The sequence below is a fragment of the Culicoides brevitarsis genome, chromosome 1 (genome assembly GCF_036172545.1).
Source record: "Culicoides brevitarsis isolate CSIRO-B50_1 chromosome 1, AGI_CSIRO_Cbre_v1, whole genome shotgun sequence".
Classification (NCBI taxonomy): Eukaryota; Metazoa; Arthropoda; class Insecta; order Diptera; family Ceratopogonidae; genus Culicoides; species Culicoides brevitarsis.
The window spans coordinates 40543472-40569632 of record NC_087085.1 but is presented as its reverse complement, the minus strand read 5'-3'; the positions used below and the strand labels follow the sequence as shown (position 1 = coordinate 40569632).

Below are 26161 nucleotides of genomic sequence, written 5' to 3'. Positions count from 1 at the left end.
GATGCGATTTTTCAGACGGGATCGACGTCATTTTATTGTTTTAGCAGAATTTTAACGATGAGCAAGTGTTTGTGTCACCAAATAAATGCGAATTTTCTCCCAAACTGACAGACAGAAAAATTCAGCAGAAAAAAGAATTTCGTCATTGGCACGAAATTTCCGGAGAACAATGATCGTGGCGTTTTTTGCGCATATTTCACGCTATTTTTAGTGCATGCATAATTTTTTGAGTAATTTTTGACATATGTAGACTAAAGTCCTCATCAACGATGAAAACGATCATCATCATTGAGTAATTCGGTTGTTCGTGTTTTTCGCGAAGATTTATGACACAGCTTGACATTTCACAAGATTTTTTTTTTGCAATTATGTTGAGCGAGGACAGATCGTGATCGTGACAGAGAACTTTTTTTAATGTGAGAAATGCGAAAAATATGTGAAAATTGATACAAAATTAGTCAAGTGAGAATTTGCAGATGTGAAAATTTAATTTTTTTTTGTTTTTTTGAGAAAATATTGAATTTCAGAAAGTAAATTGGCTTGAAGGTGTTGAAATTTGAAAAATATTGAAAAAGTTAATAATAATAATGAAAATTTTGACCTTAAAATGAGGAAAAAATTATTTCATGAATTTTATGTAAAATTTTTTAATAATAAATGTTTAAATTTTATTTTACGAAATTTATTTATTAAAAATTTTAAATTATTTTTAATTAAATTCAAATTATATTTATTTTTAATAATTTAAATTTATATAAAAAATTAATAATTTTTTTTTGAATATTTTTATTTTATCAGAAAATGAAAAAAAAAAAAATTTTTTTTTCTTTAATTGTAAAATTTAGTTTTTTGAATAAATTTAAACATTATTAAAAATTTCTAAAAATCGATTTTAATGTGAATTTTCTAAAAAATATTTTTTTAATAATTTTATTTTTTTTTAAAATTTTATTTTTAAAAATTTTTTAATTTAATTATATTTAAATTTAATTTTGAAAATTTTAAAATAATTGAGGAAAAAATTATTTCATGAATTTTATGTAAAATTTTTTAATAAGAAATTTTTAAATTTTATTTTACGAAATTTATTTATTAAAAATTTTAAATTATTTTTAATTAAAAATTTTTAAAATTTAATTTAAAAAATTAATAATTTTTTTTTTTTTAAAAATATTTTTAAAAAAAAAAAAAAAAATAAATTGTTTAGTTTTTTGAATAAAATTAAAATTTTTAAAAATTTTCTAAAAATCGATTTTAATTAATTTTTTAAATTTTATTTTTAATTTAATCTTTAATTTAAATATTTAAATTTAATTTTTTTTTAAAATAGGAAAAAATTATTTCATGAATTTTATGTAAAATTTTTTCGATTTTTAAATATTTTACGAAATTTTTTATTAAAAATTTTAAATTATTTTTAATAAATTCAAATTATATTTATTTTTAATAATTTAAATTTTTATAAAAAATTAAAATATATTTTTATTTTATCAGAAAATGAAAAAAAAAATAATTTTATTTTCTCTAATTGTAAAATTTAGTTTTTTGAATAAATTTAAACATTATTAAAAATTTTCTAAAAATCGATTTTAATGTGAATTTTCTAAAAATATATTATTTTTTTTAATTTTATTTTTTTTTAAATTTTATTTTTAATTTATTTTATTTTCTTTAATTTAATTATATTTAAATTTAATTTTGAAAATTTTAAAATAATTGAAATTTTTGCAAAAATATCTAAAATTATTTCATCAGCAAATTTTTCTTAATTACTTGTAAACATCAAAGTCAAGATAACACGCACACACGATGAACAAAAAAAAATTTCAACATAAATTATTGAACTTGACCACGAACAGAAAACATGATTTTTGTCCCAAATTTTTGTTTTTTACGTCTCATAAAATTTTCCGAGGAATTTTGTTTATTTTTTTTCATCTGTTCCGTTCAATAAATATTTTTTTTTGTATCGAAATTTACTATTTTTGTGGGTAGCAAGGCGCCTTTAGACTCTGAAATTTCACGTCATACGAAAAAAATTAAAGATAAGAAAAAATTAAAAATTTTAATAAATTTTCCATTAATAATTTTTGCAAAATATTTTCTGTTTTGATTTTTTTTTTGAGCGGAAACAAATTCGAGGCGTGGGAATTGCAAAAATTTGTGGAATGTAGACTAAAAAATTGCGTCATATTTTCATTCATTTTTTTTTTATTAAAATTTCTCGTCGACGTGATGTTATCGGTAAAAGTTGCATCGCTTATCAAGCACTTTTCTTATCATTCGATCGATAAATTTGTTGCAATTTCTGCAGTTTCAATCATGAGTTCCTCAATAAAAGATCGAATTTTAATAATGCTCGAGTTGGAACAATTAACCGACTGTGAATTTATTTTCCCCGAAGAAGAAGATCCAGAAAAAGGAATTATCAAAGCTCACAAGTTAATTTTGGCTTTTGCATCTCCCGTTTTTCATTCCATGTTTTTCACATTCGGAAATGAGCGAGATAACAAAATTGAGATCCCGGATTGTTCGGCAGAAAGTTTTGCACTTTTCTTGAAATACGTTTATTTGCACGAATTGACGTTAGTTTCAATTTACGACGCGACAGAAGTTTATAAAATCGCTCACAAATACGAAGTTTTGAGCTTACAAAAACTTTGCGAAGAATATATCGTCGAAGCTATGACTCCAAATGAGGCTTGTTCTGCTATGAGATTTGCTAAATTCATCGAAAATGAGGAAATAAAGAAAAAATCTGAACAAATGATTGTTGAAAATACCGTTGAAGTCCTGAATTCGCAAGATTTTCTCGAAACAAACGTAGAAACTGTCGAATTTATTGTAAAATGTGAAAAATTAAAAGTTGAGGAAATAATTTTGTTTGAAGCTGTGGAAAAATATGCCAGAAGTCATAAATTAGCAAGGCATCAAATGGAAAATGTGGTACAAAATATCAGATTTTTGACGATGAGTAAGAAGGAGTTCAACGACAGAGCAATGAGATCAAATTTGTTGACTTATATGGAGAAATTGGCGATATTGAATAATATTTTGTCGGAATATCTTCCAACTTATGCCTATCCGGAGGGGTTATGTCAGTCAAAAGTTAAGAGATTTAATGAAAAATTAATTAAAAAGTGAAAAATTTAATAAAAAATCAATTTTCGCGCCAAAATCTTGCTTGTTTTTCAATTTAAGGCGTTGACTTTTTTAGAAAATTTCTTTAAAGTTCAAGAAATTAAAAATTTTATGGAGATATAAAGCTTTAACAAATGTTAAAATGATGAAAAATTATTTCTAATTGATTTTTGAAAACTAATTTTCTTTAAATTTTAAAATAAAATTTTTTTTAAAGCGTCGCCTTAAATTCACAAAAAGTTCTTATCACTTTCATACGACTCAAAATTAGTTCCAAATCATGCCGCATTTCCGCTTTGGTGGCTCCAAACAGGATATTGACATCGTGCTTGCAGCGCCATCTACCGACTTATCACTTTCATTCGTCTCAGCCAAATCGAAATCTGTGATCGGAATCTTTGTTCGGAATCATTTCGACTGCTCTGAATCCATCAAATGGTAAACAAAAATCGCTGGCTTAAACTTCGTTCGGACAATTTTCCGCGAATTTAACTGAGAAAACGGGAGAATTAATTCGCGAAAAGTGCTTTTGCAGCACAAAAACCATCGTCCGAATCGCATTTCATAGAAAAAAAATCTACATATCACTCGAAAAATTGTTAAATTGCCAAAAATATCGTTTTGTGATTACGCGAGACTTTTTTTGGATCAAAGAAAAAATTACATGTTTTTTATTGCTGCATTGTTTATAAAGTGAAATGCCGTAGATTTGCATAAAAATTAGCAAGTGCGGAATAATTAAAAAATAAATTTATTAAAATTAAAAAAAAAATTCGGAAAAATAAGTGAAAATTTTTGATTGTTGTTGTTGTGCTCATACACACCCTAAAAAGCAAAAAGTAACCAGAAGTGCACATAGAAAATATTTTTTAAGAGAAAAAAGAGATAAAAGCCGCCTACGACAACAAAAAAAATAATATTGGCAAAAAATAAAAACAGTTTTGCAACAATAATAATTTTTTATCGCGTAAATTTTGTTAGTCAAGTGGTTCAGACAAAACGAAAGAAGGAAAAAAAAATGTTCGTGCAAGTAATCTGCATTCGTAGACGTAAAAAGTTGCTGTCTGCATAAAATATTGCATAGTTTTATCGAAAAATACGTGGAATCACACACATAACATAATATTATTAGTGAACTAACGGTAACGGTAGTGTTGTTGTATCGCATTCGTATTAATTTCAAAAGAAAGAAAAAAAACTTGCGTTCTTGAAGAATTTCACAAAGAATTTCTTTTTGCGAAAGACAAAGCAAAGCAAAGAAGCCAAAATGTTCAACTTCATGAAAAAGGATAGCGAAAAGACGGACCGTGATGAACGCAAGTCCATGAAAAGCAAAAAAAGTAAACGAGGCAAGGAAAAACTCCCCTCGGGCATCACAGCGGATTACAGTTCGTTTTTCGCGCAAAGCGGCGGCGGAGGCGGCGTCGAATTAGATCGCGGCACGGAAGAAATTCTCGCGACCGCTAATACCACAACTTATATCGACAGCAACGGGGATTTGGTCGAAAAGATTCACTTGACATCCGCTCAAATTCAGCACACGACGCTCGCAGGTACCGGAGCGACAGCTATTCATTCCGACAGCTCCGAATCCAATCATTCGCAAACGACGAGTAAGGTGTGTAAAAGTTTTTTTGTGTTTTATTTTTGTTTCGTGAAATGAGTCACTTTTGTGTACAGACCTTCTTCCATGAATGCAAAATTGTGTTTTTTTTTCGTTTGTGTGTAAAAATAAATAGCGAGACTAAAAATCGTGGCGAATAGAAAGAACATGTTATTTTGATTCCTAAATACGGAAAACTCGATGGATGAATTTTAATCATGGTGCATTAAGCAATTCCGAACGTTTTTGTTAAATGAAATAGTCGAGCTAATTATGATAAATATACGGCTCTAATGTAGAGGCGATTTAGTGACTATCAATTATATTTCTACATATCGAATGTTTTTGTAGTCGTTCTGTAGATGCCCTCATGGGAATTCACTTTTAATGCATTTTTTGTGTTTTGAGTACAAATGAAATTGAATTGAATAGAGATTATAGTAAATTTGAGCACATGGGACTCTAACTTTGAATTGTTTTTGGTTCAAATGAAATTTTTGTTCCATTTAAATATAAATTTTCGTTTTTGCCCAAAACGAGTAAAAAAAAGAATTGATAAAAAACTAAAAAAAAATTTTCTAAAAAAATGTAAAAACCTAAAAATAGAAAGCAATTAGAACAATTTGGATGAAAATTGACAAAATTTGCTCTAATTATTTAATTTAAACTGCTAATTAAACAATATTCTGTTAGTTTTTGTATTTTACGCCCCTCTATACAAAAAAAAAAACAACGATCTCATTTATCACGAAAATGACATGTGATCATAAATTTTAAAGAATTCGCATGTCACAAAACAAAAACTTCTATTCTATTTTTTTGTTTCCAAAAGGGCCATAAGTTACACTAATTTCCATTAGACTGTGAACCAACTTCCGACTTTGTTCTGTCTATAGAAAAATGCAACACGATAGCTACTAACAACATTCACGCAAGAAAGGTCAAAGCGGTTGCATTTCAGCGAACAACAGCGATAGTAATCTAGAAACGGAAAGTATGTATAAATTATGCCTTTTTAAACGAGAAGTAAGTTAACAGTTCGTCACATTGTTACTTTAACACAAAGTAACTTTAACACTCCGATGATGAGTCTTAATTTATATAGTATTCTGTTACGTTAATAATAATGATGTGTGCTCATCATCGTCATCGTCTGTGTGTTATGTGCTAAATACACTACATTTTAATTCATCTTCTTGTGTAATTTCATTGCATACTTTTTTCCGTGTTATTGTTGTGTTGTGTAATGTTTTTTTTCTTTAAAAAAAAATGCATGAAAAAAACATTTAAAAAATGTTAAAATATTGACTGACTTTTAATACCAAAATAAACAAACATTTCACACAGCGATTAGATTTCAATGATTTTTTCTCCCATATCGCTTATGACGGCTTTTATGGTCGACGTACTCATAAAATAGTTGGATTTGAAACAATTTTGCGGTCACATATTAATTAAATATTATTTAGAGTACGGCGCTGTCACAGATGCTTGCTTTATTGTGAAAAATTTATGTTTCTCATGATGATGAAAAAATGCGAAATTTCACATATTTCGAAAATAATTAAAAATATTTATTTATGGAAATGTATTAAAAATATATCAGAGATTAGCCAATTTGTTTTTGCAAATTTCGAAAAAAAAAATATTATGAATTTGGTTTTTTCCAATAAACGTTTCCTTTTTTATTGACAATAATCCTCTATTTTGGCAGTCATCTTATAAAGACTAACCTAAATATTAAGTACGTTTTGCCGCATAATCTTCAAATGTGTGACAGTTTTCTTCATATTCATGAACTAATTTGAAAATATTGTTGTTTTCGATTCTAGTTGAAACTTTAAGGAAGTAATCTCCATGACCAATCCGATACTTCTCCTTCGTATTCCTCTGATCGTACAAGAAGCTCGTTGAAGCAATCTCAGATTTTGTTGATATTTGGCAATACCAGACGTTGTTTAATGTTTTTCAGTTACTTTTTGATTATATTTCGACCTTGTCCAAAAAATGTTGAAATTTTTTGCTGCTCTCCTTTCTTTGTTTAGTTAAAAATTGTACAATATTCAATATTTATACTTTTAGGAGTATTTGCTATGTATTGTTTCGGAATTAATATTCTATTGAGTTTCACATTTCTTTTACTGCAATCTTTATTTTATGTATTCATAATAAGTTTTTCGTTCCAATATACTTTCTTTGCTAAAAATATTTTCATAGTATACTTCACACATATAATTTCAAAATGTAATCCATAGAACCTGAAAAAAGAAAGAAATGAAGAAAAATAATTAAGAACAAAACTTACCTTTCATATCTCGCTCCATGTCTCTCAATATTCTCTTAAATGCGAAACTTAAAATTTTCACACTTTCGTTTGCTCCAGAAATGGAATGCTGTGTCGCCGTTCGCACTGATTCAATCTCACTTTATTTTATTATTAAATACAAATAGTTGGATAATAAACAAACTGTAAATGAGCGGTAATAACATTAGATGAAGTATCATCTTGCTGGTTACGGTAAATGCGTTCATGCATATTGTTTTGTAATTTAATTTTTATTTTTTTCAATTTTCATGTTTGATCATCATCATCATCTGCTTTTCGAATCATATGAGCGTGTTGTTGTCATCATCGTCAAAGCAAGTCTCGTTGGTTCGTCGATGTATGTGTGTTAAGTTCTTTTTGGATATTTTTAATTCTATTGTATCTGTTTTAGTGTTATTATAGGTCGATGAATTATAAATTGCTCACACTTTTTGTTGTTGTTCCATATGTTTTACGATCAATGTTGTGTATGTTGGAACGGTTGTCGGCTATTAATACTCTTAATAGAGAAATTTCGTTATGATATGAGGGTAGGGCTGGATAGTAGCCGATTCGATCAATGGAACCAAAAAAAAACTATTAGGAGAGGCTTTTGTCTGTGAATGCGAGTGAATGTCGGAATTAAGGTTCACCGCATATTTCATGCGTTTGTGAATGGAGGCGTGATACTCACCGATATACTAACACGGAATTCAATTGAAAAAACCGCATATTACATCATCGTATTTTGAACTTGTTTTATGACTTAATTTTGAAATTTTCTTGAAAAAACTCGAAAAACTTCTGAAAAAAAATAAAATTACTCATTTTACTGCGTTTTAAAAGTTAAAGCTTATCCATTTATAGATACCGAAGACCATAAATAAAAATATAACGAACAGCAATAAATCAGCTGTAAATTTTTTGTTAACAACTATGCATAGACGAAAAAAACTATGAATCGAATTTCATTCTTTTTCTTGTTCATCAAAAACCACTTCAGGTGTTTTTGTTAATATAATCTCATTTTTATGACTTTAATACTTTCACCACGCGTTTTGAGAATAATTCAAAATGACAAATTACTTTCTTTGTACGAATTTTGAACAGACGCTCGAATGTAAATCATCTTTCTATCAGATGTGAAAATCATGAAGATTTACATTTTTTTTAATGTTTTGATGTTAGTTATGAAGGTCAAAAGCCAAAAAAAGAAGAAGAATGAATTTCTTTTGCAAAATACCGTTTTATGGTCGACATTTATCGATATGAATATTCAAAAGTGACTCATTTTCGACTTAAAATTTTTTTATCAATGCATTCTTGATAACTTATCTTCATTTTTTTTCATGTACAGCGCGTTTTACCTCCCATTCCTCCGCGCCCGCCAAAACGTGGTATCTTAAAAGGCCCTCGAGTGAATATTACCAACATAACTGAAGAAGTTACAGATTCGCGAACACTATTAATGCGTAATACCCTTCAAAATGAACTAATTGCTTACCAGAATTTGAATGATCCGAATGCTCCATCAGACAGCAATAGTTTGCGAGATTTTAATGATGCAGATCCATCTCAATCGCCTCAGATGCAACATTTGAATGTCATGACTTCGCCATCTCCGAGCGCTGAAAGTCTCACAGATACGACAAATTCATCTTTTGCAACGCCTCCTTTCTCCCTGAGTCCTGTTGGCGAATCGCAAGGATATCATCCATGGGCACGAATTCAAACCTTCGAAGATGTGAGTCTTCCATTGCCGCCAATTCGTCTTGTTACGTTGCCGCCTCCTCGTGAGCTGGTTATCAAGCGACAGAAGACCCTTCGGAATGATTTTGGATTCAGTTTGAGAAAAGCGATCGCTTTGGATAGATCCGAGTCGCTGATGTTACCCGTTTTGAAGCCCGTGATTTTCGCAGAGCCCGGAGCAGGCGGCGGATCAACGGGATTATTGCCGGGAGATCGTTTGCTCAAAGTTAACGGAAAAAGTGTCGAGGATTTGCCGAGAGAAACAATCATTGAAGCGGTAAGAAGATTTCTTTTAATTTATGGAAATCCATCGCGGTAACTGATATTTAATTTTGTCTTGTGTTTTATCTCGTAGATTCGCAATAGCGGCGATAGCTTAACGGTTGTCGTACAACCGGTAGCTGAACTTGTTGAACTATCTCGTCGGTGTATGATTACGACGTCATCCTCGTCCTCGTCAGTGCCCGCAGATGAAACGGACAAAAGTGCTGTCAATGTTTCGGATTGCAATACGTTGAAACGTTCTGCGAGTAAAAGATTTAAAGCTGAGGTAAGTTAATGTTTTTTTTTAATGAAAAAATTACAAGTTATTTATATTGAATGAAAGACATTAAAATGTACTTAAATTTGCAAAAAAATACCCGAAAATTGACATACAAAAAAATGATTTTTTACGGCATATGATTTCCATGAACTTCTGTACGACACACTGTGACGTGATTGGTCGCTACAGAAACCCGTATATGAGCATAGTGTTTGTACAGAATTTTTTTCTGTGAGCTGGGGAATGTACAAAATCATTTTTTGTGAGCTGGGTCACGTACCGACATTTGATTGTGAGCTGGTCGGAAATTATTTTTTTTGCACTGGGATTTGTCGGAAATTATTTTTTGCAACTGGGGTTGAGTGACTTTGAGTGCCATGAGTGACTTTGAGTGACCATGAGATACCAATGAGTGTTCTATTAAAGACACGAACCATTTCTGTTTGAATCATAAAAATTCGTTACTTTAAAACACAAAACAAATTTAATAAAATTTTATTTTAAAATCAAATTTTTTGATCAAAATACATTGAACTTGCTTTTAATAAGAAAAATTTCCTCTCAAATTTAAAGAGCGGATTTTTTCATACGAAATTCATTAGTATAAAAATTATTAATTTATAAAAATTTCTATTAAAAGTGTTTAAAAATTTTATACGAAATAAATTTTATTAAAAATAAAATTGATTTTTTTTTGAAATAATATTAAAATTTTTTTTTTTATTAAAAAAAAATTCTATTTTTATTATTTTATATTTAATTTTTAATTTATTTTTAAATGTCTTTTAAAAAATAAAAATTTTTTAAAAAATAACATTAGCTCTAAAAATTTTAAAAAATATTTAAATATAAAAAAATACAATTTTAATTATCATTTAATTTAAAATATTTTTTAAAAATATTTCAGAAATTTTTAGAACAAAGATCATAAATTTAAATTAAATTAAATATAAAAATAAATAAAATATTTAAATAAAAAATATTAATTAATTTTTTTATATTAAAAAAAATTAAATTAAATAAAAAATTAAAAATAAATTAAATTATAAAATTTTTAAATTTTTATAAAAAAAAATATTTTTACTCCATTTAACGGTACATTACTATTATATACTACATCGAGTTTCATTCATATTTTCATCGTAATACGAACGAAGAAAAAAATGTAAACAAACTTTTATTGTACATAACGTGAGTTATAATATATAACTTACCACAAACAAACCGGCTTCTACTACAGAACTCTCAACTCTCGTACAAAAGTTTGTTTTTATTTTTTTTTCTTTTTATTTCTTCTAACTTCTTAAAATAATAAAATTTCTGCCGTTAAAAAAAAGTGTGACAACTCCCAGGTTGTAAATTTTATGAATATGTAGAATTTAATTTTTTTTACGAGTTGCCTTTTTGCAATAAATTGATTATTATGTTATTTCGTCGTACAGAACATGCATCGTGTTCATGCACTTAGCAGAAAAATTAATGTTCTTGCAGAAAAGATCAAATAAAATTTGTGTGTTTGGAATTCTGTGCGGAATTTCGAATTCAAACGAGTTTAAAGGTTTGGTCATTGATGTGGTTACTTCTTGCTTGACTGAACCTTCGAGTAATTTTCTGCAACATTTTAACGCAGTTTCACATCCGTTTGTCGTGGTCGTCAGACTCAACACAGAGTCGTGCAATAATGAGCAATAAAAATGCATGAAAAAAACTGTAAATTGTAATGACACATAAAAACAGTTCCATTTCTAACGATATCGATTTGAGATGCACCGAATATCAATTAATATGCGGTTATTTCTCTCTCTTCGAAAAAAAATAATGTTTCATTGAATGAATTAAACATTTTTACATTTTCTTACTAATAACTAATGTTATGTTATGTTTTGAATGGTGTTTATGCATCTTTCATTCGAAAAATGAATATTTATTGAATCTTAATCATTTTTTTAGTTGGCGTGCGATGTGACGAGTGTTTGAATAAATTTTGGGTAAATAAGCTAGATAAACATAAAGTAGAAGCAAAGTGGGATATTCTTGCATAAAAAAAATTAAATTCATGCCTATTTTGTAACCGCCATAACACAAAAATTGTGTGTGTGGGTAGCAAGTGATTTGATATGTTTTAAAACGCATCATTGCTTTTTTTTTCGACGCGGTGTCGTGATACGTGAGAGACAGAGTTCGTTATCTTATATCAAATAATCATAAATTCATTTATGATGAGATGCGACTTTGTATATAGCATTAGTGCACATTCGGATGATTTGGATGAAAAAATATTTATGAAGACAGTTAAACGGGTTAATCCTATAGACAAGCAGAAGTCAACAAGTCATAAATTTGAAATTGAATCGAACTTGTTTTTCTTGGGAGTGCGTTTTTTATTTTGACATTTGTTCGTTCTTTGTGACTTTATTTTAGATTTCTATGGAAATAATTTTTTTATTTAATTGGAAAAATTTGTTTTTTTTTTTTGTAAAAAATTGAATTTCGCCTAATTTATAATTAATTTTTAATTATTAATTAATTTAATAAATTTCTTTATCATTTTTTTTAAATTTAAAAAAATTTAAAAAATATTTTTTTTTTCAAAAATTTAATTTTTTTTACATTAAAATTTTTCAATAAAAAATTATTTTAATTTTAATTAATAATTTTTTTTTTATTATTTAAATGGTTAAAGTTAAAGTTGTTAAAATTTTAATTTTTTTAAAATTATTTTAATTTTTATTTAATTTCTCTTAGTTTAAATATTTTTTTTTACTTTGAACAAAATTTCTTAAAAAATAATGTTTTATTTTTTTATCGATTAATTTTTTTTTGTTTTGTAAAATAAAAAAAAATAATTAAAGATTTTTGTTTTTAAATAAAACCTTTGAGTTTTTTAAATTAAATTTTATTTTTATTTAATTTAATTGATTTTAAAGATCTTTCATTGAACAAAAAATATTTTTTTTTTCATTTTTTTCCAATTTTAATAAATAGTTTAAAGTTAAGTTTTTCTTTTATTAATTTAAATTTTTTAATATATTTTTTTTTAATTTAAAAAAAAAATTAAATTTTGATATAAATAAATTTAAATTTTTTATTAAAAATTTTTTAGTTTTTTTTAATTTTTTTTTTAAATTTAATTAATTTTTTTTATTTAATTTAATTAAATTTGAAGATCCTTTGACTTAAAAAAAAATTATTGAGAGACACAAATTTTCCACAAAATTAATTAAAGACAAAAAACACACGAAAATGGAGACAAAACACGTGAAAATGTACAAATTACGTTGATTCCGAAGAAAACACATAAAAATATGTTCAAAATGCGTTTTTTTTTTGTTTAAAAATAGAATAGAACGAAAAATGTAGGTTTATGCGTTTTCCGACACTTTTAAACACTTTTAAGAGTTTGTTGTTTAGAAAACACATTTTTCACTCAAACAAACAGTTTTCCAAACATATTAATTGACTTTTATTTGTTTGTGCGTTGTGAAACCGACCACGAACAACAATCCAGAGCATTGGAAGTCGTTGATGCAATCTTGCCATCATCATCGCCATATCGACACATGTGTGGTTTACTTGCATGGTTTCATCGATTCGACTCGATGCCACGAATTATTGAGCAAAACATGCATTAAATTATTATTTTTTTTTTTCAAAATAAGTCGCCGTAATTAATTGAAAATATTTTTTTCTATTGTTTTTCTTTGCCAATGATGATCATAAAAATGATCATAAATTAAGTAGCTAACCAGATGGTCGACAAGAGCTCTCTCATGCACTTATTGAGAATTGTTGTCGTCGCCATCAATTGTTATGCTCATTGCCTTATTGTTTTTATTATTTGTTTTAATGACTTTCACTTGTTGCTTGAAACTTCAATGAATTAAAATTGTGCGTCTTATGCTGTCAATGGATTAAGACAAATTACTGTTATGTTGCGCCTGTCTGTCATTAATCAATTTGGATTCAATTTGTATATTTTGTTGTCATTTTTTTTTTATTCACGGAATAAAATTCATTGGACAATTTAAATTAATTCATAATTTGAAACACCTGATCGTCTTCGCATAGAAAAAAAAAATAAAAAAAAAACATGACAAAAATATTTGTTTAAAAAATTGTTTAGTTAGTTGATAAAAAAAATTACAAAACGCACAAAAATGACCTTCGTCGCCTTCAGACCAAATATTTGCGTGGACTATCGTTAAATTTGTTGTTATACATGTAATTTTCTTTTATATTTTGTGTGTAATTATTAGGCGAGAAACATGTGTCTCGAAAAAAAAAACAAGTTTATTACCGTTTATTGGAAGTCAGTTTCCGATCAGATAACGGGTTTCATTAAAAAAATTAGGACTTCCTGCAGAATTCTAAGATAATTTTTCATTTCAGTTGCGGGATCGTGCGAATTATTTCCTCGATTAATCAAATCACCCAAGAAATAATTTTAACACGTTTTTTTGCTGCTTACCATTAAAACAATTATTACAACCACTATAAATAAATAACGACAATAAAATAAAGGCGTTGCACTCGCGCATTTATTAATAAATTCATTAAATCTAAAGTTGTTGCTCATGTATCTTTGACTATTGTATGCAAAAAATTCTATACCCGGCACAAAGACCTAAGCTTCGAGTACGAATTTGACAATGGGTGCAATTTGACACAAATTGAATTTTTGTACAGTAATTGTCTGCTTATTTTTGAGTCTGCGTCAGCATTGCACAATCCGAAGTAGAAATAAATCAAAATCAGTACTGTTTAATTTTTATTTATTCGGGGCCCATAACGTTTGAAAGTGAACAGGAAATTTGTAACTAACGCATTTTTACCAATTTATTTATTGAAACAAGCAGCTAAGTAACAGTTAACATGACACAGTAAAATACATTAGAAATGCATTACAAGAAAAAAGAAAAAATGGGCACTCCAAATAATGCATCTAAGATGACGATGAAGAAGTTCGAGACATCCATCCTCTCTATTAATGTATTAAAAAGATAAAAATAAGTTGTTTGTTGTGAATTAGTGTTAATATTTGTACGTATTGCACGTTTACGTTTTTACCTACAAAGAAGTTGTCTTCTGAATATTTATGTGCAGTTTATTATTACATTTTACTATTATTATGTATATCTGTTCTTAATAGATATTCCGTGTGTGTGTCTCACTCTTTGAACAAACAATATTATACAAAGCACAATCTTTATCTTGCTTTTTTCTTTCGTCTCTATGTACTTTGCTGGTCTAATACGAATGTGACACACGCTCATGTTACAGCTGTTTTCAGTAAAAGTGTGTGTGGATTAGAGAGGGAAGTGTTTTTAGTTGTTAAAATTTATTTTGATCTTAATATTTTTAAATTTTTTTTCTTAAAATTTATTAATTTTATTTCATTATTTTGATTAATTTTCTCATATAAAGCTCTAAAGTTGTAAAAAAATCAAAACCATTTTCTTCGAAGTAGTAATCTTGGATGACAAAGATTCGATTGCCAATAAAAAAGTTCTTCTCAAACCAATGAGAAATGGAAGACCTGTGATGTATCCTTAAACGACTTTGTGTCACTGAAATGATAAAGAGTAATGTAACGACAAAACGATAGAAAAATAAATTAAAAATACAAATCAAAAGGACAAGATTGGAGGAATCAGTATACAAAGACATACCTTTTTATTTGAAAGTTACAAAATATTTAAAAAAAAAGTTATTCAAAATGCAAAAGGCTAATAAGAAATGATTATTTAAACAACTTACAAAATAAGCAAAATGACAACAGCGTCAGAAGTAATGATAAAATTCTTCAACTATAAGCAACTATGAGAATGTTGAAGAGTCGACTTCGATCGAAAAGGAAAATATTGAAGAGCCCATAATGAATGATTCAAAAGACATAAATATTTTGGCTGAATATGAAAATCAAAATTTTTAATTTATTTCATCGCATGGAGTACTCAAGTAAACAACTGATAGACATACTTCTGACAAGGCTTGCAAAAATATCTAACTAATATCGGGAGTTATTAAATGTATATCGAAAGATATCACAAATCATTTCTTTCTGAATAGCAAATAGAATAGATTCTCAGTTTTTTTTGTAATATACATTAGATTTGATATTATTTTGTCTTAAACTTCATGAATCTCTTAACAAAAACTATTATTTATAAACCAAACTTTTAATTACCTAAACAATACGATTCATTTAAAAAATTTCTTTTTTAAATTCTAAAATTTTTAAAAAATCTGTGAAAAATTCGTATTAATAAACAACTTGAATTTGGTCCCTCTCTAACGTTCGTATCTAGACAATATATACTAATATCATATGCGCTCCAAACAACGAGCGTGTACTGTACACAAACTATACGGTTTTTCATATTTTTTATATAGTATAGCTTTATATTTATTTTAAACTTCTCAACTTCAAAGTTAAAGTTAGGTATCTCAGTTCAATTTTAACATCGTTCGTAATAAGAAGTTGGCTGCATATTCTCGTGTGTGTCTTTTGCATCTCTTGCAACTAGCTGATAGCCAACAGCATTAAAAAATTATTATAAAAAAAAATATGCACGATATGCAAATTTAACGTTATCATTGTCATTATCTATCTGTGCCGATCTACATTGCAACAAAAATTCATATAATTATATAACTTAATTATATTAAATTAAAAAGAAATAAAATAAAGACACATAAGAGCTAATGAATTTATTGCACATTGAAAATTATTAATAAAATAAATAAATAATTGTGTAAACACAAATCTTGATAATAATTAATAATAATAGTGTTTATCAGTAATCACTAAATAGTCGAGTTATACCGACCGCGTTGTGTGTGCTTAATTAATAAAATCAACAAAATAAAATAAAATAAATATATTTCGTGCTTTGATAAAAATTGCAAAAAAAAAAAACTTAAAAGGAAAATTTTTCGACTGCATTAAAAAAAAAGTAAAAACACACGAAAATTAAAATTTATAAAAACAGATGAAGGTCAAATAAAAGTGCAAGGTGAAAATAAAGTGCAAATAATGTTCGCGATCGAGCGAGAGATATAAATTCTGAAGCACATCTGTTGTTGTTTTTTTTTATTTTTCAAAAAAATAAAAAGTTTATCTCTTTTACTGTAAATGGAGATGTGAATGTAAACAATTGCATTTTATTGTCGGAGCTTTAATCGACATCGATAGAAAATGTTTTCAATTTTTATGGGAATTTATCGTTTATTTTTTCTGTGAAGAGTCCTTAGCAGGAAAAAAAATAAATAAATATTTATGAAAAAGTTACATCATTTCTTTTTTAAATGATGGTGAGATTTGAGAGAGATTAAAAACGAAACGTGTTTCGTGCATTTATTTCCTTGAAAACGACAACATGATTATTATTGAAAAGGGCCCAAATTATGATTCATCTCATGTAATTTTTTGTCTTGAGTTAATAAAAGACTCGGAACTTGGTTTTTAATTTTTTTAAACCAAACAAAAAAATAATAAACAAAAGATTTTTTTTTTCTAAAGTTGACAAAAAATATTCCCTTTAAATTTTTTTCTTAAAGAACGTTAAAAAAAACGTTTCTTTTCTTCTAAAAAAAAAAATAAAATAAAATAAAGCTCAGACAGATAAATGAAACCCATATATCTTAATTAATCACTAATTAATTCAAAACTGAGTGTCATCGCCTCTTGGTTTAAAAAAATGCCTTCTTTCTCTTCACTTTACCTTACAAAAAATCACGTAACTGTATTTCGGACAAATTTCATGGACCAATAAAATCAGTTAAGTTATTGTCAGGCGCTACACAGGTTTATTGCAGTTTTTTGGCGGCATACATAGTTTATGTTGTTAACTCTCAAAAAATTTATTTTATGTTAATTCACTGAAATCGAAACCGATATAAAGTTCCAAAATTTATGTAAATTCGACGATATTTGATAACGATAATAATAATTAGTTGTTTTGAGTGGATTTTCGGATCCTAATTGAAAAAAAAAATCGCGGCGCGTGTAAAAAAGGTCCAAAATTAGTGCAACCAGTAACTGTTTTCTTTTTCCGCAAATGACCTGCTAACATAATAAATTTTTATTCTGCCATGTCTGGTTTGTTTACACATCACTTTTTATCATAACTCCTTCAGTTTAAACGAGTTAGATAGCGCTAAAATGTGCTATAAAAGAACAAGATAAACATAAATTATGCCGAATGTCAAGAAGTTTCTTTTGAAGCAAGAGTTATTGCTTTTTTGATGTTCTTGATGTCTATCCGTTATTTTAAAATTATATTTTTATATAAAAATAATTGGAAAAAATCCGCTGCAGTTGAATTTGTATTTTCATCAATACATTTTCGAAAAGAGAAAAATTAGCATTAAAGAGATAGAAGAAAGAAGCGCAAAGCGAAGATAGATTGCATTTGAAATGCAAACCATTCATATATGCAAAAATATAATAATAATTATATTAAAAAAAATGGCATGGCGGTGCTCGTTGTTTGCTTGCTGAAGTATGTCTGGATACCGTTTTAACGTCGTGTCTATTGAACAGATTAATAGTAATTTGCAAATTTATGTGTTTTATTAATGTTTTTAAAGAAAAAAGAAAAAAAAAATGATAATAATAATTATAATATCAAACTGCTCTTCCATAGAAAAAAATAACAATTTTTAACTGTTGTTTATAACAAAATAATAATTAAATCATTTATCGTTCATTCATTCGCAAAATTAGCCCATTGAGTTCATTGAATCAATTCAAGACATTTAATTGAATTGAAAGTTGATATGAAACTCTTGACGTGACTGATTGGACAGACAAAGAGGTCAATCAGCTGACGCCTCCACAAAACTTCAACTTCACAATTTGTTCAATTAAAAGTTTTTTTTTTGTAATTTATTGAAAGAGGCTACCAAATGTCTAGAGTGCCAATTCATTGCGCGATCGAGTGCAATATTTACAAGTTATTTAAATTCATTTTTTGAGAAAAAAAAAAATTTTTTTTAATTGTCTGTCCTTTTAAAAAATAAAAAAAAAAAATTATTTATTGATATTAATTTTTAAATTTTTTTAAAAGTTTATTTATTTATTTTAAATTTATTTATTTTATTAAATTTTAATTTTTAATACTTAATTTAAAAATTTATAAATAAAAAAAAATTAATTAATTTTAATTTTATAAATTTATTTTTTTTCAACATTTTTTTAATATTTCAAATATTTATGCATTAAAAAATTTTAAAAAAATTATTATATTTATATTTCTTAAGAAATAAAAGTAAAAAAAAATATTATTTTCATACCAAAAATATACCAAGAAAAATTTATTGCAAATATATTACATTATTAAAAAAAATGATTTTGAAAAAAATTTTAAAAAATTTAAAAAAAAAAATGTTAAAAAAAATGAATTTATAAAATTAAAGTTTATTAATTTTTTTTAATTTATAAAAGGTGCATTCCATTCTAAAAAATACCAAAATCACGGTTTTATTATTTTCATATGAAAAAAAATATCATCAAAAAAGAAGAAATTTTTGCTTTGGCGAAATTTTTTTACCCTTATTTTTAAAAAATAAAATTTATCCGTGCAAATATTTTTCATTATTTTAAAAAAGGAAAGTAATAAATTTTTGCCATGAAACAAAAAAATTTGGTCAGAAAAGCCAAAAATTGATATTTTTGCGTTTTTAAAAAATTTTAAATTGATAAAAATAAAATTAAAAATTAGCAAAAGTTTAAACAAAATTATTTTATAGGTAAATTTAAAATCCGGGATTTCGGTATTTTTTAGAATGGAATGCACCAAAATTAAAATTAATAAAATTTAATTTAATAAAATAAAATTTTTTATTTTTTTTAACTTGTTTATTAAAAATTTATTTTAATTATTAAAATTTATTTTTTTATTAATTATTGCGATAATTGTTTCAAAAATCATTAAACAAATATTTTTTTTTTTTTTGCAAAATAAAAAATTTTAAATTTTCTTTAAAACTTAAAATACGCTCAAATTAAAAATTTCATAGAAAAAATTGAAACCTCGATTTATTAGCAGCAGACAATTATGACAGATTTATGCAAACTAAACACCTTCTCACCTACATGTTTTCGGCAGATATTCCTATGAATTGTAAAAAAAAACTTTTTTTTTTTATATAACAGTAGAAGAGAATTAACGTCGATGTGACTTATGAAAAATGATTGAAGGTCGCTCGTGCATTGTTTGACGTCGAGTCGAGTGTGGATGCTAATTATTGCGATAGTTCAAAATTAACAGATTACAATCGAATCTTTTTCGAGGTGTGTTTGAGACCCTTCAGATGTGCTTCAACTTGATCTTTCTCTCGATTATTATTGAACATTATCAACAATGCGATTCTTTATGCTTGCAACTCCATTTTGAATAATTTCAACAGAGAAATAATGAACAACAACGTGTTTTATAATTTTTCATGCCATGCAAATTAATTATGTGACTCAAATTAATAATAAATAAACAATATATTTGTTTGGAACACATGCGATTATATTAACGATCGATCATTAAAAAAATAAAAAAAAAATTAAAAAAAGAGAAACATTTTGAACGGAAACAGGTAACGACGACGTGGCGATGTATCATTTACAAAAAGCATTTGAAAATTCGCTAAGAGCTTCGTCGTACGAAAGACCTCCAACCTCAAACGGTTCATTGAAGCCCGAAATTCATCGAGGTTGTACGGGAAAAGCTCATGCTTGTGGCACAGCAAAAAACAGAAAACTTCAAGCTGAAGCCAAACCGCATCGCAAAAACAGCGTAAGCTCCGAGACAATTAGTGACAGCGGATCTGAAGGATCCTCGTTGAACTCAAATGGCGAAAAAACTACAGCAGAAACTCCGTCAAAGGGATTTTTCTTGCACGATCGCAATCGACGTTCCGTTTCGCATTCACGTCGCAAAACAACGGAAAATACTCTCTCGTCGCCAGATGAAACAGATAAAGCTGTGCCACGTCCTCGTCTTTCCTCCGAAGGCGATGATAAGCTGCTCGTACCAAAGCCGAAACGCGAGTCTCTTGGCACGTTTCAACGCAGCTCGAGTTTCCGCATGCCACGATCGAGTCCACGTGTTTCCGAATCTCCAAGTCGCCCGCCATGGAATTCAAATCTCGGAAGAAAAGATTTTTCACCAAATACAAAAGTTGAAGTTTACAACAAAACTAATCGTACAGCGCCATCTTTTAGACGAGGCGGATCATTTCGACGCAAACCCATAGATGGCGTTAATTGGATGAATTTGTGGGAACAGTCGATGGCACAGAAACCAGATGGCGTTAGTTTTAAACATCTTGACGCTCTAATGGGATCGAAGGTAAAAATTATCGTTATAAAAGGCAAAAAATGGGACAAAATTTAAAAAAAAAAAAAAAAAATTTTAAAAAAAAAAAAAAAAAAAAAAAATTAAAAAAAATAAAAAAAAATAAATGGGATAAAATTAAAAAATAATAAAATTAAATAAAATAAATAAATGGGGCACAGTTATAAAATATTTAAAAATAATTATAAAAAATATTAATAAATAAAATATTTTTTTCAATTTTAAAAATAAATTTGAGACAAAATTTTAAAATAAAAAAATATAAATAATTGGGACAAAATTAAAAAAAAACAATAAATTTTAAAAATTAAAAAATAATTACAAAAAAAAAAAAAATAATAATAAAAAATTAAAATATTTTTTTTTATTTTAAAATAATTATTTTTTCAAATTTTAAAACTAAAAAAAATATATTTAATTTTTTTATTATTTTATTTTTTTTTTGTAATTTATTTTTAAATTAAATTTTAATTTAATTAAATTTAATAGTTAAATTTAATTTAAATTAATTTTTAAATTTATTATTTTTTTTTATTAAAAACTAAATAAAATAATAAGTACGGTAAACAATGAAAAATATGAAAAAGCGGCAAGAACTGAAAAATTAAGTGTTTTTATCTTGATAAATACTTATAAATTGCAAACAAAAACACACGACGCCAATTTATTCCGTATTATTTAATTTTTCAAGTCTCTCGTAAGATGAAGGGAACATTTTGCAATTCTCTAAACTACACGTGGCATTTTATTAACAAAAAAAAACTGAATGTACAATTTTGATTGAATTGAAACAATCACCGGGCTCGAGTTATTTAGAAACATTGAATATGCAAAAATGTTGGCGATTAGCATTTTATTGTTAATATGATTCATTGACTTTGCTTATTCATGATTCATGCCGCAATTTACAACTACCGTTAATAATTTGAAAAAAAAAAACTTTTGTCGCTGTCCCTCAAACAAAGCGCTCTAATCTCTTAAACCTGATCTCAGACAAAGAAAAGTTTTTCTAATTTTACATCCGGCGTCTCTCCCTCGCGATCTACATTCTAACTTTATTGAATAAAATAAATGAAAAAAAAGCAAAACAAACACGGAAATTTCGATGCAGGCACGCAACATAAATGCCATTAACGCGTCATTTATAATCCCATCATGGACAATTAGAAAATGTCTCCGAATTTTTCTTTAATTTTTTTTTCTGTCTCTTACTTAGTAGTTCTGTGGTAAATGGAGCATAATTTCTATTTTTAAAGAAAAATTGAAAAAAAAAAATTGTTTATAAGAAAAATGTTGACACATGATATTTTGTTGACATTTTGTGCGCGGACCGGAAAGAGCGACACTATTTTTGGAAAACAAGAAAGAAGTTTCATTTTTTATTTATTATTATTGAAATTTGATGTCGAACGTATTTTATGAATGAAATTTTATTGTTATTGTTTTAATAAGTTGCTTCATTGATCGTCGGTATGAGTTTAAAACAATCAATGGTATAGTTTATGGCTTGTTTGCATGAAATATTTTGATGTTTTGTGAGAAATTTTGCCAATTTAATTTTTTTATTGATTTAAGAATAAACATTTTAATAAATATTCATTCAAAAATAAAAAAAATAATTATATTAATTAAATTAAAAATTTATTTAAAAAAAATACAATAAAAAAAATTATATGAATTAATTAAATTAAATTAATTATTTTTTAATAAATTTATTTTTATTAATAAAAAAAAATTTTTTTTAATTTTTTTTTTTGCAAAAAATTATTTTTCATTAATTTTTATATAAATAATCAAATAAAAATAAATAATTAAATATAAATTTCTTAAATTAATTTATTTAAAATAAAAAATTTTCACACAAAAATATTTAATAAATTTCAAATTTTTTTTATAATTTCTTATAGAACAATTTAAAAAAAAAATTATAAAAAAAAATATTATAAAAAAAATAAATTAAAAATAAAATATGTCAATCTAAGATTTTTTAAAATTTTAAATTAATTAATTTTAAATAAAATTAAAATAAAAGTTAAAATAAAATAAAATTAATTAATAAAATATTTATTTTATTTATTAAAAAAAAATAAATAAAAAAAAACTTTCTCACAAAATAACACATTTCACAAACCCTTTCCTTCTCATTGAACTTTCATCCGCAGCCCATAAATCTACGATTGAAGTTTCATTTTACGACCGACATTTGGTTCGCATTTGATCTATTCACGAAAATTATTGTCAACAAAGACAGATAAAAACAATAACGTGATAGACAATGCATATCATTTTTTTCGTTAGTTTCACGTGTGTCGTATATGATATGAATAAATGCATAAAAAAAGTTTCGTAATCATAATAAAAATAATAAGCAGAGAGTAACTAAGCATAAATAACTCTATAAATCCCACATTTTCAACGAGAGTAAATATATTATGTTGCATTATTTACAATTCAGAGCGATGTGCTTGTGCGCCTATTTATTATTTTATTATTATTTTTTGAAACAATATTCCAAATATATAAACTAGATTTTAGTTACACTTCCACATCATATTGTGGTATATGTAAATAAATATGTCTCACTTGGGTCTTGTCTTGTAAATTCATGATGGCATTATATAATGCACATGCATTTTTTATTGTCTTTTTTTTGTTCGCACAGAATCCGATCTCTTTTGATACAATTTATAATAATAATACACGATAATCATTAAAAGTAGTTTAATTGTTTATTTTTTTCTATTATTTTTATTATCATCATCGTTAACGGTGAGAAATGAGAGACGCTTTAAGGGCATAATAACAATTAAAAAACCGAACGGAAATGTGCTATTGTGCTATTTATTGACTACTTTTTTTGCTTTTGAAATGTCTTCCTGAATTTATTGTTGACAAGTCGGATTTCGGTCGAATTCCAAATTAGGCAGTTATTAAAAAAAATAAATAAATATAATAAAAAGTACCTTTAAGCACTTTTTCGTTGAATAAATAAATAATTCATAAATTTTTAGTGTGTGGGATATTAAAGGATTAATTTAGTGCTAATGTTTGATAATAAAATAAATCAGCTATTAAATATTTTTTTTTATCGACAATTAATAAATAAAGCAGAAATAAAATATTATTTTAAAATTTATTTTATTACTTTAATCAATTATTTATTTTTTTTTTTTGTATAAAAAATACGTTAAAATGTACGAAAATTTTATCGAGTAGGTTCATAAAATTATTTTGACAGTTAAATATTTGACAGCTAATTTTTCTGTGAAAAAAATTTTTTTTCTTACATTTCTCAAAAAATTTTGTCATTTTAATTTTATTTTTTTTTACATATTTTTAATAATTTAAAATCATTTACTAATTTTTTATTTATTTAAATTATTTTTTTTAATTTATTATTTTTTTAAAATGAAAATTTGTTAAAATTAATTATAATCGATTCAATAATAATTTTTATTTTATTTCATTTAGAATAATATTTTATAAAATAAAAATTTAATTTTAAAAATTAAAATTTGATTATGAATTAATTTTTTATTTTAAATACTTAATTGAATAATTTTAATTTAATTAAATATAAATTATTAATAAATATTAATAAATTACCTAATATAATTTATTTTTATTAATATTTAAATATTGTAAAAAAATTATTTAATTTTTTAATTAATTTTAATTTTTTTTTAAAATTTTTTTTAAATTAATAATTTTTTTATAAAATTTTTTAAAATTTTTTTAAAATTATTTTATTTTATTTAAAAAAAATAAATAATTTTTATTTATTTAATTTTAAAAAATTTTTATTTAATTTTAAATTTTTTTTTAAAATTAAAAATTATCAAAATTATTTTTAATGGAATTTTTTATGAATTTTTAAAATAGATAAAAATTCTCAAATTAACATAATTTTATATCCTGTTAAAAAAATTTAAATAACTAATAAGTTGTTTCATACACACGCATTTCTGATGCTGTTTTTTCTTGACATGAATGATTTGACAAGCGCGTTTTTTTTTGTTGTTTATCAAACATTGCAATCATCGTACTTCGAGTCATAGCAAGACTTTTTGTATACAATCCCACGCCTAAGGGTGACATGCTGTTCGTTGCTATTCATTTGTAGTTAAAAATTGTTGTTTTATAAATGCAACAGTTTAAATACTTTACCTTACATTACTCGATTTTAATATATTTAAATATTGCCAAGACAAAAACAATTTTTTTTATGAAAAAATATTTTTTTTTGCTTAAATATGAATATGAAACTGTTGTGATGTAAGGTAATTGATCAATTAAGATTTTTCTTAATTGAATCAGATGTTTAGTCATGCATATATGGGAAAAACTAACGCAAAGATTTTGCCCTTATACAATTTACGTTAAGTTGTTTTTGTGTAAAATGTTAATGCATTTTAACACCTAATTTGTCGTTAGCTTGTTAATTGTTTTAACTGCGATGGAAAAAAATGAGAGGAAATTTTTAGTAATTATTTATTTAAATAATTTTTGAAAACTTGTTTTTATTACATGATAAAATTTAAAAAGTAATTAGAGCAAAAAATTATTTTTTTAATTAAAATCCAATTTTCAATTAAAATTAGTACACTTTGTCATTGTTTTAAAGCAACTTGAAACAAAAAATAGATAAACAAGTTTCCTAAATGAAATTTTTATTTTTGAAAAAATTAAGAGGATTAAAATTTATGAATGAGCGTTCATTCATTCAACGACAGGTTAATAAATACTTACGGCTGATCTTTCTATTATAACGTTAATAATTATTATAATTTATTATTCATTATTTTTTTTTACATTACCCATTTATTTATAAGAATGTTGGAATTTCTAGACAAACAGCGTTTGTCGTCATCTCATTTATTTGTAGCTGGTTACGTTTTATTAATAATTCATTACTTTTTGTTATGAGGAGAGGCTTGAAATTCGCTGCAGGACAGGATGTGTCTGTCTGTTTTATATGATATAAATTTTAAAAGGGAAATTTTTTAGACCTGAGGCTGATAAAAAATATTTGAAATTTAATTTTTAAAAACTAAAAAAAATAATTTTGTGTTTTGACCAGAATTATTGATAGATCTTAAAATTAATTAATAAAATTATTAAATTAAATAAAAATTAAAAATTTTATCTTTTTTGTTAAAAAAATTATTTGAATTAATTTATAATTATTTATTTAAATATTTTTTTTTAATTTTTAAAAAACAAAAAATAAAAATTTCAATTTCAAATTTAGTAAATCTTTAATTTTTCTGAAATAAATTTTTCAAAAAAATTATTTAAATAAATTTTCTTAAATTTACATTTCTTAAATTACACAAATATATTTTAAATTTAATTTTAATTAATTAATTAATTAATTAATTAATAAATTAATTAATAAATAATTTAATAAAATTAATTTTGAATTTTTTTTAAATTTTATTATTTTTTTAATACATAATTTATTT

The 26161-nt window shown here is 25.4% G+C and overlaps 2 protein-coding genes across 3 annotated transcripts in view; both read left to right on the top strand.

Moving 5' to 3' along the window:
- The first annotated feature begins 2322 nt into the window (after positions 1-2322).
- Positions 2323-3247, top strand: LOC134837832 (BTB/POZ domain-containing protein 6-like). The gene has a single exon (XM_063853222.1). It carries the CDS (start codon positions 2323-2325, stop codon positions 3142-3144), a length of 822 nt encoding a protein of 273 aa, XP_063709292.1. The 3' UTR covers positions 3145-3247.
- A 360-nt stretch (positions 3248-3607) lies between these two features.
- LOC134828099 (unconventional myosin-XVIIIa) overlaps positions 3608-26161 on the top strand; it is a 66696-nt gene continuing 44142 nt past the window's right edge. The window contains exons 1-3 of one of the 2 annotated variants that reach the window (XM_063841063.1): positions 3608-4759; positions 8407-9075; positions 9154-9348. In XM_063841063.1, the coding sequence (XP_063697133.1) occupies positions 4409-4759; positions 8407-9075; positions 9154-9348 (1215 nt within the window). In that variant the 5' untranslated portion in view covers positions 3608-4408. Of the gene's footprint in view, positions 4760-8406; positions 9076-9153; positions 9349-16175; positions 16359-19755; positions 20691-26161 lie in introns of those variants that run through there. The other variant, XM_063841064.1, reaches the window with a different exon arrangement.

Bases quoted from the DNA above. Each gene is read 5' to 3' on its own strand.
- LOC134837832 (XM_063853222.1), top strand. From the start codon at position 2,323: ATGAGTTCCTCAATAAAAGATCGAATTTTAATAATGCTCGAGTTGGAA.